The sequence below is a fragment of the Netta rufina genome (assembly GCF_964035555.1).
Source record: "Netta rufina genome assembly, chromosome: 4".
Taxonomy (NCBI): Eukaryota; Metazoa; Chordata; class Aves; order Anseriformes; family Anatidae; genus Netta; species Netta rufina.
Window position 1 is genome coordinate 30,700,793 of NC_140127.1, and position 16,811 is coordinate 30,717,603.

The window sequence follows — 16,811 nt, forward strand, 5'->3', positions numbered from 1 at the left end:
GATTTCATACAAGCATAATACTTAATAACTGTTTAAGACTTCTCTGCACAGTTACAAGTAACTCCATAATGTGATACAAGCATTTAAACATCAACCCTATTATGCCAGCAACCAGTTCATATGCAACTACACTGAAATCAAGAGAACCTTGCATGAAAGCAGACATTTGACTGTGTTCCTGGATGAGAAGATGTACGTTAGTTATAAATGACATGCTAAGCCTTTCAAAATGCTTGTTTTTCTTTGGTATGATCTCTCAAAGAATATATGGGTACTTTCACAGTATACAGGAATACATGTACATGTATACAGGTACATATACATGAATTTCTTTTTCCCCCATTCATGATAGAAAATGAAATGAGTGGTGGGGAGACAAGGGAATCAATCTTCTTTTCCTAACAGTGGATCCTAATCCTGCCAACAGTTAGGTAAATACCTAATTCTAATTCTCGTGAGACAGGAATTTGATATTGTGTTTGTGGAGCTACACATGTCCTGAAGCATTTTCCTTTGGTTGTACATCATGCATAAAAATGGGTTTATGTCTTAGCCTTTTCCTGTTTTTCCCCAAGATATGTACTCCTCACCCTGTGCCTCCTCAGAAAAGAAATGCTTACCTCATAGCATACCTCGGGGGGGAAAAAGAAAGAAAGAAAAAAAAAAGGTATTTCTGAAGACACCATAGGGGAAAAGGAAATACCTTCCCTACAGAACTCACTCGGGATATCTAAAGCCACCTGAAATCAGTTGGGGTTTTATGGTATAATTTCAACTCATAAAGGACAGTGCATGAACTTCTGTGCATCACACCAACTCCCATCCATGCCAGTGGATAACTGTGGTGAGACCTTGTTGCAAAATGCTGATGGAACATTGGGTGGAATGTACATAAGTCACAGCACCTCTGTTGGTGCTGTGATGGTATTACGGCACTGGTGTGGGGAATTATTTTTGTTGATGAAAGCGTAGTTTGTGAAAAGTGTGATGTGTATACTTTAATGATAATTCTTCAAGTTAATAATCAGGGAGAAAGCTTTCTCATTCCAATGATTTTTGTAGTTCAGGAATACAAAGACTGCACACCATCACAACGGGTTTCTGGAGTCCTAACAGGCTAAATTCCCATTGCTTCCTCTGGTTGCTTTGCCTCAACAGCATCATTTCTGGAATTGGTGCAAAATAAATTCTTGTGGGATAATCCAGATAATTAAATTTTTATTCGTGTACTAGAAAATTTGCTTTGAAAAGTTCTAAATGAGGATGTTGAAAAAATAACAACATAATAAAACAATCTGAAAATTTGACAAATCATTGTGGCTCCTCTACAGAGCAAAACTTGTGTCTCAAACTATTTCAGGATGACAATTGGAGAATTGTGTGTGGCAATATTTGAATGAAAAAATACATGATATACAATTTTAGACTGTATTACAAAATCTGTGATTTTTTTTTTTTTAAAGGAAAAAAATCCTTGATACACCATCAAAAAGACTACATAACGTAAGCTAAGTAGTTGTCACATGAGGTATACCATTGTTTTGACAAAAGTCATAGAAGCCTGAAGTGTAATTCTCAGCATGGAGAAAAGTCAAGAATAGAAAGCTTTGTATAGCTTAAAGCATTTATTAGAGATGAAGAAAATAAAGTGAACGCTGTGGTAGTGAAATATGGATGACTCATAATGAAATCCAGAGAAATATGTCCTGGGCACTGGAATCGCTGTAACTCTTAGATGGCTTGGCACTGTGGTCCCATGTGAGCTTCAGTATTGGTAATGCTATGTGCACTGGCAGGAATGATCTGAAGCATGCCTGTGTTGGTTTTCTAGCCATTCAGAGTATTTGTAATGACAATACTTCTGCAGATCTTTGCAAGTGTAGATCCAATAAAAAGATAAAAGCATGCATAAAGAATGCTTTATACAATAAAATACTCTATGTCAACTATATATGTTAAGAGTAGACCTTCACTTGAATTTTGTGTTCTGGTGTCCTACCCCAAATAAAACATAACAAAAAAAGATGGGACTTTGAAAGGCATAGAGGTATAATCAGACGGAAAATGTAGTAAAAATAGCTAGTTGGGAAAGGATATGATAAGGCTGTAACACAGAAAATGAATGGAGAAGTGAAATATTTTTTATTTACTTGTTTTTATAATTCAAACATATAAATATAGCTGATGAAACTGGAGAGCAATAAGATTAAAAATAACCATAGACACCTGGTGATAAATGCTCAGCATGAATTTCAGAAAAGATTGGACATTTATGATGATAGGGATTAACATACAACATTTTGGATGTGATTAACAATATTAGCATTTTTGAAAAGATGTAGAGTCTTAATGATCAAAAATATACCCTGATTTGTAATTACAGGAGGTTTAGAATAAAGTTTTCTCTTCAGTGTTATTCCATATTCATCCACTATGGGGGTTCTTGCATTTTCCTTTGAAATGTCAGAGCCAGGATGCCAGATGAAACACTGGTCTGATGCAGCCTAAAGCTCCCAAAGCTATGGAAAATGTTGGATGCTTTAGCTTTCATGTGCATAGTTTGAGACATTAGGTCCACATTTTTTGGAGGAAACTCATCATCAGTCCCCTGAAATTAAAAGAAAAAAAAAAAAAAAAAGAAAGAAAACAAACAGCCATAAAATCATCAGGCAATGGAGGTTAAATTACAGTGCAACACAGTGAAACACTTTATTTACTTGATTACAAGAAGCACTACTTGTAATCATCAGTTTAGGAGACCTGGAAAGCTGTACTTCTTGTTTTTCTTTCCATTTTAAAATGACAGCAATGACAGCCAAAAAATTACTAATGACAACAATAATAATAATAATAAAAAAGTTAACTGCCCAGCCTGTTTTGTGCAGTCACTTTATTTCTTCACACTCTGTAAGGGAAGGGTTGCTATTTATGGTATGCTCCAAGCCTGCCTTTCAGAACACAGCCCGGCTTGGCTGGACAGCTTTCAGTTGCTACTAGAAATATGTCACTTATTAGGAACAGAGGGGATGTTTATCACTGTCTCAAGGGTTACTTTGGCTGAGGCGAAGAAACAGCTCAGTTATATAATGGAAAGAGCCGGGTCAAAGGATAAGACATCTACGCAGTGTGTACTCAAGATTCCAGTAGTGCAGACTCAGTTTCTCTTCCGTGTCTTTCTCTGACAGTGAGACCATGGCTACACAGTTCTTCCCACCTGTCCCCAAAACTACCTCAGAGTTATGGGGGATGAAGTCACTATTAAAAAACACCGCCACGACTTCTCAGCTGAGAGAAAAAGATTCATCCTATTGCTTCTCTTGCTGTGATGGTACCTAGTTAGCATGCAGCCCTGTTACCCTGACCCATCACATAGTCGTGGTTCAAACCTGAGTCCAAACCAACTGGAAAGGTTTCCAGCTCCAGCAAGGATGTTTGAACACTGTCTTAATGGTTGCTTCGTGTCGTCAGTCCTTGAGTCCTCACTAGTGGTAATGGGGGGGATACCCCTTGCTGTGAGCTCAGTTCTGACTTCTGAAGCCAAGTAGAAACAAAGACCAAAACAGACCCTGCCTAGTTTACAAATAGAATAAAGCAGACAGTGTGCTACGCAGCACTTCAGCAAAAGAGAGCTGTGAAGTGCCAAAGAGAAGAAGGCAGGGGCTCTGTTTTTTATGTGGGCACTACAGGTCTCACTAGAAGGTAGCTCAAGCCGCAGGTTCTGTCAGAAGAGAAATCATCTGCACCCAGAGTCTTTTGAGTCTTTTTAAAACATTCCCTTCGTGTTTCACTTCCCAGGATCAAGGGAGCGCCCTGTATGAGGTGTTTAACCCAGCACCAGATCTTAGGGCTGCAAGAACCTGCAGGACCCCCAGCCCCTCAGCCACAAGCCCCATCCCCGCAGTACCAACCCCGGGCAGACAGCCCCGGGCAGCTCAGCGGAGCCTCTCGCCCCGTTACCGAGGCCGGGGGCCTGGCTTTTAGGCAGGCCCCAGCCGCGAGCAGCCGGCTGTGCGCGGAGCCCCGGCACCTGTCGTGCCTCCAGCCGGCCGCGGGCAGGGGGCAGCGGCGGGGGCCGGCTCGGCTCAGCCCGAGGAGGGCTCGTCCTCCCCCCGGGCTGCCCCGGCTTGGCGGGCCGGGGGCGGGCGAAGGTGGGGAGCGAGGAGGACGCGGGAGAGGAGTTTAAAGCTGGGGAGGGGGGGGCTGGACAGGACCGAAGGGAGGAGTTTAGGGAGAGGGCTCCTGGGAAAGGGAGTTCGGGAGAGAGGTGCGGAGGGGGCTCCGCGGCGGCAGGACGGGCGCCCGGCGGAGCCTCCCCGCTCGCCTGTGCCGGCTGCTCGCCCCGCCGCCACTTCCCGGGGGCGCCGGTGGCCGCGCCGGGTGCCCCGCAGCGTGTCCCGGCGGCGGTCGGCGGGGGGGAGCCGGCGGCCGAGAGCCCGGCCCGGCCCCGCGGCGGGGCGGGAGCCGTCCCTGCCCGGCGGCCGGTGACAGGTGCGCGCTCCTCGGCGGCAGCGGCCCCGCCGCCCGCCCCGGCTCCTCCGGCCCCGAGTTGTTTAGTCCTCGGGAAGCTTGGGCTGGGTCCAGGTTTTGCTTTGATCCCTTTTTTTTTTTTTTTTTTTTTTTTGAAAAAAAAAAAAAAGCCCAAGAAAAACAAAACCTGGAGACGCAGAGAAGGGCTCTAGGAAAAAGTTTTGGATGGGATTATGTGGAGACTACCCTGCAGCTCTCTGCCGCCGGAGCAGGCTCGGTGCCGCCTTCTCCCCCGCGCCCGGCGCTGCTGAGAGACGCCCGGCCCCCGGTGCCGCTCCGCCAGCGCCCGCTGCGCGCAGCCCCGCGCCCCGCCGGCCCAATGCTCCTCCTCGGGCTGCTCCTGCTCACGTCTGCCCTGGCCGGCCGGAGGCAGGGGGCCGCCGCGGAGTCCGACCTCAGCAGCAAGTTCGCCTTGTCCGGCGCCAAGGAGCAGAACGGTAACGGAGCCCTTCGGGGGGGGGTGCGGAGCTCCGCGGAGCGCGGGGCTCCGGCGGTGGAGGGGAGGGGAGGGGAGGGGTGGTGGCAGCGGCTTTGCTGCCCCCGGGGAGCCCGGCCGGGGCCGGTGCTGTGTGTGGGTGAGCGGGGAGTTGTGGTGCCTGGGGAGCGGGAGCCTCTCCCGGGAGTACCTGGGGTGTTTGGGGAACTCTCAGGCAGGCGGCAGCTCCCCCCTCCCCGGCTGGAGAAAGGAGCCTTTCATGCAGCACGGGCAGCTTGGGGGTGTGTGTGATTTGCTTAGCCTCTGAACTCCGTGTGATTTACGGTGTTCAGCTTTTAAAGCGCCTTTCCTCTCGATCGGCTGTTACGGAGCCCTTTTAAAGGGTATTTCACAAAATGAAACGCTACATACCGCGTGAAACCACTCTTCGTATAAAATATCTAAAGTTAAGGCCGTTAGCACACACTTACGGAAACCATGGTGCTTAACGTAAGGGGAAAAATAATAATAGTATTTTGCATGTCAGCTAGAATGAGCTCTCTGCCTGGGCACAGCCAACACAAAAGGAGAAGCTGGGAGTGCTCAAACTTCTGCGAATGGTAATGAAACGCAGCAAATACACAGACTTGAGACCAGTTCTGTCAACTTTGAACTTGGGACTCCCCTGATAAAAGCGCTCTACGTCATGTCTTTAATAGAAAGCAAATATTTGGGGATGTCTGCAAGCATTTTGCGAATTAATAGGACACACAACATGCTAGCAAATCTAGCAGGAGAGCTTAATGCTGCTGTGGCCTGCTAACGTGATGATATATGGCACCTGCGGGCTGCCAGCACAGCTGATCAAAGAGCAGCACCGGGATCAATCTCTAATCAGAGCAACTGTGCAGGGCCAAAGGAAAGTGATCAAAAGACCCAGAGACCCAGCTGCTCTGACAGGAAACCAATCAGACTCTGTGCACAGTACAGGAAATTATCTGCTCTGTGTGAGAGAAATGACTCCCTCGCCCCCCACCCAGTTTACCTGGTGTTTGGAGGATTTGGGGCACTGGTTTGTGACAAAAGGGCTTGGTGCTAATGTGCTCAAACTTTGTAATGCTGCAGTCCATTCAGTAGGCATGGTGTGCGACTGAAGCATCTCAGGATGTGCAGAATTACCCTTGTTTTGCTTCAACTTTGTCAGGACTGGGAGGAAACCTGCTGTACGGTCAGCCTTCTGTAGGAGGCCTGGTGCTTGGTAATGCAGCTGGGCCTTCACAGGTCACCGGGGCCCAGCAGTGAGAGTCCAGCGATGAAGTGCCCAAGGGAGATCGCGCTGCTTGGCAGCAGGACTTGTGTAAATGGGTGTAAGTGTACATGGCAGTGTAAGCTGGATTCTCTTCACGTGCATCAGAAATGCAGCTGCCTTGGGTCAGGCTTCAACTGGTTTGCAATGCGATTTGGCATGCTCTGAGATACCGTCACTGTGTCTTACAATAAATGCAAATCCAGGAGAAATTAAAAGTGTGCTGAAACTGTGTTCTGTGGTAGTTCATACTTCCAGACAATCCAGGTTATTGTTGTAGTTTACCTGAAGTTTGTTTTCTAGTAGTTCAACTACAAAACTTTTCTCAAATATTAGTACAAGTTTAAGTACAATTAAATACCAACTCCTGGCTTTTCTGAACTGACTTTAATTATTTGGGGGATCAGTAACACTGGTCAAACCAGTTCTTACTTGGTTTAATTAGAGTGATTTTTACACTCTACTGCAATCTGAAGATTGTATAGCTTTTAGCTAGAGGCAGGTTAAAACTCCCTGGAGTTTGAGAATGAGATATTGCTGTTCGCATGCCAAATAATCTTTGGTCAGGAGAGAGGGAGCTTTTCCACTCACAGTCTACAAATAAAAATTCTGTCCTCTACTTGTAAAACTGCTAAATGGCCAAGAAGTTTTGCTGTAGAATGGATTACAGCGTTGCTGGGCTGTACTCAGGGGTGCCATAGCTGTTGGTTCGAGGTGATACCGAAGATGTCTATGGTCTGTTATTAAATCAATGGGGCTACTTGTGTTACAGAAGGTAAGCATGTGCTTAAGGACTTCTTTTTTTCATAATTGGAGGCTTTTTTATTTATTGGCTAAATGAGTGTTAACTTAAGAATCAAGGTTTGACTCAATTGGCTATATTTGCTAAATGCAGACATAAGTACTCTTGTTTCTCTTGCACAGTGCGTGACATTTTGGGTGGCAATTTCCTAGGATAAATATTTCTTTGTACTTCTAAATTAGATATACTTAGAACACAGTCTTTTGCTGGTACCTTCTGAGAGTTCAATGTGATGGTTGTTGTGGGGCTGGTATAGCTCCATCGGAAACCACTTAAAACTACCTCCTTGTTTTTATTGGACCTCTGTGATGGTCAGAGTTCCTTTAAGAAAAGGTTTATTTGTAAACTCTGCTCAACAGTAAGGGAGTTTATATGATTTTATTGAAAAAATATTTATCTTTAATGTTTTTATTTGTAATTCAACTGAGTAAATATTCATCTGGAGGATCAAAGGAGTTTATGCAACCATCTTCTGGAAACTGAAGTAGTAGTAGTAAGTGGTGCGTGTAGTGATGGCTCCCAGTTAACGGCATGGATTTGACTTCCACAGTTCCTGTGTTGAAAAACAGATTATGCTTGAATGGATTTTCAGACTTAGGTGGCTTTGTCAGTACTCTTAAGTCTGTCTGGCATATTTATTACCGTTTTTCCATTTTGCAGTAAGGAGTTGAGAAAATTGGTTCTTAGTTTCTTTTGAGGAATAAATCTCATCTCTTGTGTATTGAATTTGATTACTTGGATGGTTTACTTATTTCATCTTTCTATTATAGTTCTTATTACTCATTCTATTATTCAATACTATGTTTGTATATCCTCTTCAGTCTGTTTCTGTAGTTTCAGCAATGTCTGAGGGAGCTTTATATGAATGACCTAACTCTAGTGGCCTGAGTGTACCTGCTTATGTGATGCTATTAGTTTAGGCCAGACTTGATTACAATGTGAGATGGCAGGAGAATCTAAATTCTGTTCTCTTGGCTGTCTTAGGAAAGATGTGATAAATGTCCACAATAATTTTACTCAGCTACAGGCATCAGGTGTTAGAATTTCTATGAGAAATATGAAGATGTCTTTTAGATAAGATAATGTAAAATCAGGTGCTATAAGAAGCGGACAGTATAGCTTATGTGGCATGTATGTTTAGAAAGTAGCAATGAATGCCTTCAGAAGACCAAAAAATTGAAGTCAGTTAGCAGTTCACCAGAACCAACTACCTACAAAAGTTAATTTTCCTGCAGTCAGTTTCAGGTGAGAATCACAGAATGGCTAAGTTGGAAAGGGACCTCTGGAGGCCACCTAGTCCAGTCCGTGTTCAGTCAGGGCCATCCAGAGCAGGGTGCCCAGGACCACGTCCAGGTGTCTTTTGAAGATCTCCAAGGAGGAGACTACCGCATCTCTGGGCAGCCTGTGCCAGTGCTCAGTCACCTGCACAGTACAGAAGTGCTGCCTGGTGTTCACAGGGAACCTCTTCTATTCCAGCTTGTGCTGAAAAGAACCTGTCTCCATTCTCTTTGCTTCCCCAATGCAGGCATTTACAGACATTGATGGGATCCTTCCTAAGCCTCCTCTTCCCTAGGCTGAGCAAGCCCAGCTCTCTCAACCTCTCCTCACATGAGAGATGCTGCAGTACATTCAAAAAAGTAATAATAATAATGATGCTGGAGTTTGAGACATGCCTATCTTAGGTTGTCCCTGGGAAGACTTGCTGGATGCAAGTAGAACTTAGCAAAGCACTGAAGGGCCAGAGGGACCTTCTGTCTTCTCTTCAGCTTGTGCATGGCCTCACAACCACCTGGTTGTTTGAGCATCTTCAAAGGAGCTTGCAGCTAATTCATGGACAGGCACAGAATCATGACTTGGGGTTTCTGATGAAGATCATTTAACTCAGGCTTCAACACCTTAAAGAGCATGTTTATGTCTGAGGGATGCAGTTCACTCAGTTCTTGGAGGTGAGAATGTCAGTGCTTTTGCTGAATTTGACTGCAAAATTATCTCTGATAAAACAGCATACTTGAAAGCAGTGGGAATCAATGCCACTACTGCTGAGGCTAGCTGAACTGATGAGTGCCAGTACTGCTGGGTAGGAGAAATTTCCTTTGTTTTGAGAAGAAAAGGAAGAAGAAAATATGAACACATCATCTGAAGGGAAACATGATAGTGATGCAATTTGTCCCAAGTTTAATCTATTTCTGTTTAATCCAAGACTTGTTTTGAAATGTTTTAAAGCTCTTTTCCTGGAGAGTGAAGAATTGTACCACATCCTCTTTTGACTTTAAGCAAAAAGATTGTGGCAAATTAGAGAAGTTCTTCAATGCTGTGATAAATTGCAGTGCAAGATGGTTTTAAAAACAGGTTTGTGCCTTCTAGTTGCCTTTTGGCATATTGCCTGGTGCTTGGCAGAATCCTGCTCGGAACTGCTCTGTAGTCCTGCTGCTTCTCTCATTTTTGTATTGCAGTTAAAAGAGAAGGTATTAAAGGTACAGATTATTTGCTACTTGTCCCAGAAACGTAGGCGTTCTTGCCTTTCTTTATGTTTGTTAAATATTTAAATATTTTGAGTTTAAGGGAGAAACATGCAAAAAAAATGGATTTTACAGTAACTATTTCTTACTAGGTTTGCAGAAGAGATTTCAAGGCCTTGTTGCATTGTTTTGGGGTTTTTAGTTTCTTTCAGTCATATATGGTGTTTTATAACAGAAATAGCATGGGATTATACCTTGAGAAAGTGACAGTTATACAACCAAAGGTGTTATGTTAGACTTTGTCTTCATATAAACATAACATCTTTTATAGAGGCGAAACATTATCCAAACTGTTTGTATCTAATTATTACATAGTCAACAAGTAATAGCAAAGTGGTGGTTTGCACCCCACACCAGTGGTTTTGCTTTATAGCCGGGTGGTTTTGGGGTTCTTGTTGCTGTTGGGTAGTTGCTTCTTCCAGTTTTTGCTGTGCCTGGCAGATCTTGATTACTAGAAAGAGCGCACACTGTCCAAGCTTGATTTGCTTTTCTGGAAGTAAATTGCTTTACAGATAGCCCTTTGCTTTAATAGAGAGCCGTGCTTTTGCTTTTAGTTGCAAAATGTGTGTCATGGAAAGTACACTTCCCAGTGTGCAAGTTTCTTAGAAATTGTCCTGTACAGGAATAGATTTTTAGAGGAAACATGTAGGACTTCTTCAGAGTTACGTAACAAAATGTGATTAGCACTGCCATGTAGAACTGCCGTTGGTGTTGTAGCACTTATGTATTTGTGTGAGTGATTAGTTTTTTAGGAGTTACTGAGAAATGAGGAACTTAATTCTGTTTGGAAAGCTGGTGTAGTTTGTGCTTGAATGTGAAATGCATTTTTCAAGTAGCTGAGTGAAAATTTTGTAATGTGCTACTATGAAGCTAAAACATAAATGTCATGCTTCCTAGAGGCTTTGTTAGATCATAGGATATTATTGTAAGGTGGCAACATCAGGAAATATTATTCATGCCTCCATCCACAGACATCCAAGCCTTAGGGTTCATCTGTCTTCTGATCTTGTCTTCTGAACATCCTTGTGCTGAGATTCTATAAATTTCCACTGTTACTGGGTTATCTGTGGATGATTTTGTGATCCTACAGAATGCTGTGTGCTAAGCAGTTTTTCTTTATTTGAAGATACCCATCTTACTTAGCATGTGTACAGTAGCACCTCTACATGTTTCCATAACTAACCAGTTTCTAAGCAAGCTGGTGGGATGGGTAAGAAGGGAGAAGGCCAGAAAGATTGCCAGACCCTTACGGAGAAAGTCTTGTACACAGAGTATAAGTAGTATCAAAAACATTGATGTGAAGGAGACAGCCCAAATAATGCCTTGGTCTTGGATCCTTGAGGCCTTCTGAATCAAGGTTAGAAAGGCCTGTCTGTCTTAAGAGTTCAGAAGACTTGTTGAGTTTGTGAGAACTGGTTAGTGATTATATTAAAACAGCATCCAGATGTAGCTCTGGTTGAGCGCCATTGTGCTTGATGCTCTATGGATGGCATGGTACGTGCTGAGGTTGGTCAGGTGGTGGTGGGATGTAGGCTGCGTTCCCTGCTGGCCTCGCCATGGGAGGTGTGGCTTGAGGTTTTTGGGTGAATGGTGCTGTTAGCTAGGTAGCCATTGTAAGGGGACCTCCTGTAGAGAACCTACAGCACTACAGGCCTACTGAGAGTGAGGGAGAGTGGCATAGCCTGTGATAACTTCAGATGCTGGATCAAAACTCCTATATCACCCTTCCTCAGCTGTTCTTGACATGTGAAGCCTGTCTTGCAGAAAGCAAAAGATATCTTGGTAAAAGGAAACACTGCTGCTTGTGTTTTCTGTACTTCTAGTCTTGTTTTGTATTGCTTTTGACATCGAGTTGGTAGCACAAGTTGGTAGTAAATTACATAAGACTGTTAGGGAGATGCCAGTGATGCAGCAGGTCAAATGCTGCAGTTAATGAGTGAGTTGGTCCTGTAATCTGATAAATTGTCTTCAGATTGGGCCCGGGCACTAGAAGGGGCAGGAGTGGTGCCCTTGTAGTTTTTGGTACTCTACAGCTTTAAACCATTACTTGATTTGGCATGTATCATCAGCAAAGCAGTAAACTTTTGTCAGGAGAAAGTCCAGGTGTAAAATACCAGGGATTGTTATACTTGAAGAGTAAGTTATGCTGGAAAAATGTTATTGGAGAAGCTTTGGCCATACCTTCAATGTTAATCCAATCTTGTTAATCCCTCTGCTGCCTTTTAAGTGTCATTTGTTTAAAAGCCCATGAGGTGGGGAAGTAACTTGGCTGGAAGAGGTTCTATTTTGTGAAATAATGGATAATGCTATTGCTGATCCTAATCTTTGGCTTTAGTCTTTCCCAGAAAATTCCAGTCTGTTATTAAGCTGTTATTTGGGAAGCTTCACTTGCTTCCCCCCGCTCCGTTTATTTCACTACATCATAACTGTCCGACTGCCTTCATGCCTGGTAAAAGCAATGGGAGACCCAAGTCCAAGTGGCTCTATGTTCCTCCTCTGATGGACAGGAAACCAGCATGCATTTTTATACAAAAGTTAAACACTTAAAAAAGACATATGGCAAAGGAAATTCTTCTGCTGTGTGTGAAGGTATGGCATTTCCAAACTGAAAGTGTTCTTCTGACTCCTTTACCGGTAGTGGTGAATTATATGAGGCCACTTCCATCTGCAGAGAGTCTGTTTCACTTGCTTGTGGTTCTGGGGCTCATTCAAACGCTCTCAAACAAAATAAAAGGAATGGATGTAATAACTTCTTTATGGAAAAGTCATAAAAAAGCTACAGGGCCACGTAAACAAATTGGGTCATTTACAAGATGTTTAAGTGATGGATATTCAGTCCAAATTCAAAGGTGTGGATTAGATTTTACAGTCATCTTGACTGAATTTTGCCCTCAACAAGACTTTCTTTTTCTGCCAAAATGTCTCTGACACTATAGATGACAAATTCTCAAACAGTATTTTCAAACATTTCAGTGCATTCAGGCTGAGGCAGAGAAATAGAAGAACAATTCAGTAGTATAAATTGATTTTTTTTTTTTTTTTTTTTTCTTTTTAAGGTAAATGAAGGCTCTTTCTTGATACGCCTGGTTACACTGTAAAGCTGTAGTGGAACTTTGTAGTGTTCCAGGGGAAAATAAATTAAAACAGTTTCCCTCCTGGATTCAAACATGCCTGAAGTAATTACAAAGCAACCGTTTTGGCTCTCTGCTCTGTTCATATAAATAGGCTTGTACAGAACAGCAGCAACTGTGGTCCAAGTTAAACTCTACTAGTCGCAGAAACTTACATTGGACCAAATTTAAGTACTGAATGTTGTATCTGTGGCACACAAACTCACAAGACCTTTGTGAGCCATTTAATCATGTTTCAGAAAGTACTGAGGAAGTGCAATCAAATGCGAAAGAAGATAACTACTATTTTTGCATATTAAAAAAAAAAATGTAGACTTATTTACTTCAGTGTAAACGTAAGCTTATCTCTACAATTTCTTCAAGTTTAGAGAAGGGGCATTGGTGTCAGTTACTGTAGGGTGCCTTCTTGTGTGAAGTAAAAAAAAAAGTGAAGTAAAGCCTTGTCATTGAGCTAATAAGCAATAGCTTCAAAACAAACCTGATTCCTAGACAAGGAGATGAAACTGTTGTATCTCATCTTACCTAAATGCTACTTTTAAAAATGACTAAAGGTTCTTGCTGGGTCTACTTTCTGTTGTGTCACAGCAAAATTGCAAGAAAATAGGAAAAAAAAAAACAAAACAACAAAACTTTGTTTTATTAGCGTTTACTGCCTCCTCTTTAATAATTTCTGAGAATAGGCATTCTCTTATTTCTAGTATAAATCTCAAACACCAAAATAGCCTTTCAGTCTCCATTGTAAATGAACATCTTTCAGTCTCCTTCAGACTTTTCCCTTAGTGTGGGGGGGGGGAAAAGGAGGAAGGTATTTTAGTGCCATGTCTTGCTATTCTGAGCTTGTTTGTTTCCATCCCATATTTAATAGTTACAGGGAAGCTCCCTCACTGGCTGTCTTCCCAATTAATCTTTGTCAGACTTTCATCATTCCAATTTCTCTAGAGTTGCGCACTTTAAAATTCATCAAATAGAAGAAATATCTCTTTCTCTTCCCTCCAGCCTATCAGCTGTGGGGTTTCTCCTCCAGTAGATGCTGTAAATGCTGTGACAAACTTAGTTCAGGACTTTTATCTTGCTTAATATGCATTACAATCCTGTATGTACTCCTAAATAGACAGGAAACAACAGGAATGCTGTGTGTTCTGTAGGAGATGAGTAGTGTTTGTGTTGCTTGATAGTTAAAATTGGTAATATCTGTTATCAGTTAAAATAGTCTGTTCTATCCTTGGAAGGCATAAGAACTAACAGACATGGGCTCTTTTGTAGGAATACACATGCTCTCGCAATGTGAAATGACTTTCAGCTCTCGTGATGCTGACTGTATTGTTCTCGCTCTGCTTTCTTGGCAGATGTGATGAAGATGTTTGTATGTTTATGCATGCCAGCATTGCCTGCAGTTTATTCATAACACTCAGAAATGCCTGACCCCTGGGAGCACTGCGCATCTATAGTCAGATTAGAGTCTACAACTCCAATTTCTCTTAAACTTCTGCTAAGCAGTCCCTATTTTTCTGGTAGTACTTGCTGGCATAGAAATTCACAAAGTATTTACCTGCAGTGCTGGATCAGCCTTGTAGTTATTTCTTCTGAAGTGGAGGTTGAATCTGTGCGGGGCAGTATCATTACTGGTAAGAATCTGTGCCAGCAGAGTGTTTCAGAGGTCAGTACATCTCTACATACTCTAATAAGTCTATTGCATCCTTGATAACATAAAGACTCTCATGAGATGTTGGGAACAGCCACCTTTTATGTTTTTTCAACTGGAGATTGCTACTTCATACCAGATTATCAACAAGACGCAGCATGTGGGTGGGGAGGTGGGTGTCCTGAGTTGAGTCCACCCAGAGCTGCCAGAGGTTTTGAGTTCCTTAATTTTCGTCTCAAGGGTGAGCTCTGAGGCTGTTTGCAATCTCGCCTAGCACCTCAGGTGGGCCACATGTTGGTTCTCTAGAGCACAACAGCGAAGAAAGCTCTCTTACTTAAGCATCTGTCTGCTTTGCAGAATCACCTTACTGCTGTGGGTGGAAATAGGGTTTTGTGTTGCTGTGAAGTAGAAATATAAACATCTTTCTGACGCAGGTGCTTGCTTTATCAGTGAGAATCTGATTCTCTAATTTGTCTCATTAGTCAAGTTACACTTGAAGGTGCTGTGTAACAATGATACCTAACACCTGAAACAGCTGGGAGATGTTCCTGCATTGTAACTGCTTTTAACACAATCGCATTGCCAAAATGGGGACCTGGTAGAGTTCTTTGCATTAGGGAAAAGAAACTAATGTTGTGGTACATCTGATGCTGTCGTACAGGATCTGTAGTGTCTCTTTTCAGCTTAAGCTTTAGAGTCTACAGCACTACCTCTGAGAGTACTGGGTTGGGATGGGAACAGTGCCCTTGCATAAAGCTGAGTTCTCTTGCTCATTATTTTAAAAACAGAACAAGAAACGCCTGATCTTGTGATTTGTCTGAAAATGTTTAAAGCACTTCACAGTGGAATGGATGCTTAGTTTCCTTGTGGACAACTGTAACAACAGAGCATTTATTTCTAGCAGCAGTTGCCTAATGGATGGTCTTAAGTAATTAAAATTTATAGCTATGTGCACTTGTATGTGGTTTATTCTGACATTTTTATGTATGTGTGTGCTTAATATTTGTTTGTTCTAATTCTTTTTATTGAGGTATATTCTTGGGTTAGATTGACTTGTTCAGCATTTTTCACTTTCAGGAAGTGCTTATTAATCTTTCTGTTCAGTATGTGCATTTCAGATGAGAATGTTCTCTGTACCTTTTAAAAAGCAAGAACTCTTGGTTTTAGTTGATGCAGGCAAGCAGTGGTAATATTGGAGCTAAAACTATTTTGACCATATTAAAAGTGAATTAGCAGTATGTTAAACAGATGCCCAAACATACAATAAATGAAATAGTGTATGAGTTAAATAGTAGTCTTGCTTGTAGATATGAAGATCAACTACTGCTAGGTAATATGACAAACAGTATTTACATTTCACTTTCATTTTCCAGGGTGAGGGAAAAAAGGAATCTTCCCTGCTCTTCTGTGTGTCAGCTGTTCTCACGTTCATTTATTTCCAGGCAGCGGGGGCTGCTGAACATGTGGATTGTGCCCAGCGCGCAGTTTGGATGTTGCTGCTCTGCTCCGCAGAGGGATAATGTCTCATCTGTGTGCTGCAGCTGGCTCGCTCCATCTGGCTTCGGAATTTGCATCTGCACCCAGATGTTGCTCCTGAGCGCAACTACTCGAATAGAGTAGCTATTGATTTCAGAGCCCTGTCACCCCTGCCTCTCCTCAGGATCTTAGAAACCAATGTGGAAGAAGTTTTTAAACCTTTTCATTTCTTGTTGTTCTTTAAGTGAATGGTCTGATAAATAAATCACAATACCCTTCATCTTTCTCTTTTGATGTCTACTGCCTTCCCTTGGCAATGCAGTGCCAAAGACAGCAGTACAATGCAGTTATATTTTAGTCACAGGTAGCTGATTTTTCAGTAACACTAGTTCCTTTCCATCTTCATTTTCAGGATATTCATTGCTTCAAAGTCTACCCTCGGAAGATTTTGTGAAGTAATTCCTATCTGTGGTAATAGACTGCATTTAGTTAACTGCTGCCACTGCTTTAGTCAAATCCTTAACATAAAGGCAGCTCTAAACATGCTATTTCCTGTAATGCGCAGTCCTATGCACTAGCAGTTTACTGTACTTACTGTTCCCTTAACAATGAATATTTCCTTACAAATAGTTTATTACTGGTTGACTAACTCTAGTCTCTGAATTCGTCCACCAACAGCACTTTAGGTAGGTGTCAAAGATGCAAAGAGTTCCTCACTAAGGCACCCAAGAAGTTGCCTCAGTGTATGAGGAATTGCACTGAAGCTGGGAAAGCATTGGACCTAGTTACTAGGAAGAAGTGACATGATGCAAATTTGCAAGATCAAGCTGCTGCTGTTAATTCAAAGCCTGGAAAAAGGAAACGTCTAGCAAGACATCTTCTTTTTCAGACTTGATTATATTCATAGAACGTGAAATTAAACAAGCTTAGCAATTCATGTTTGCTACGGTGCTTGTAGTTGTCTAGCTATAAAAATCAGTTACAGCATGTGGA

At 42.5% G+C, this 16,811-nt stretch overlaps 1 protein-coding gene across 1 annotated transcript in view; it reads left to right on the forward strand.

The window, feature by feature from the left end:
- The first annotated feature begins 4,691 nt into the window (after nt 1–4,691).
- PDGFC (platelet derived growth factor C) overlaps nt 4,692–16,811 on the forward strand; it is a 117,817-nt gene continuing 105,697 nt past the window's right edge. Inside the window, exon 1 of the mRNA XM_084285429.1 lies at nt 4,692–4,964. Within this exon, the coding sequence (XP_084141555.1) occupies nt 4,847–4,964 (118 nt within the window). The 5' untranslated portion in view covers nt 4,692–4,846. The remainder of the gene's footprint in view (nt 4,965–16,811) is intronic.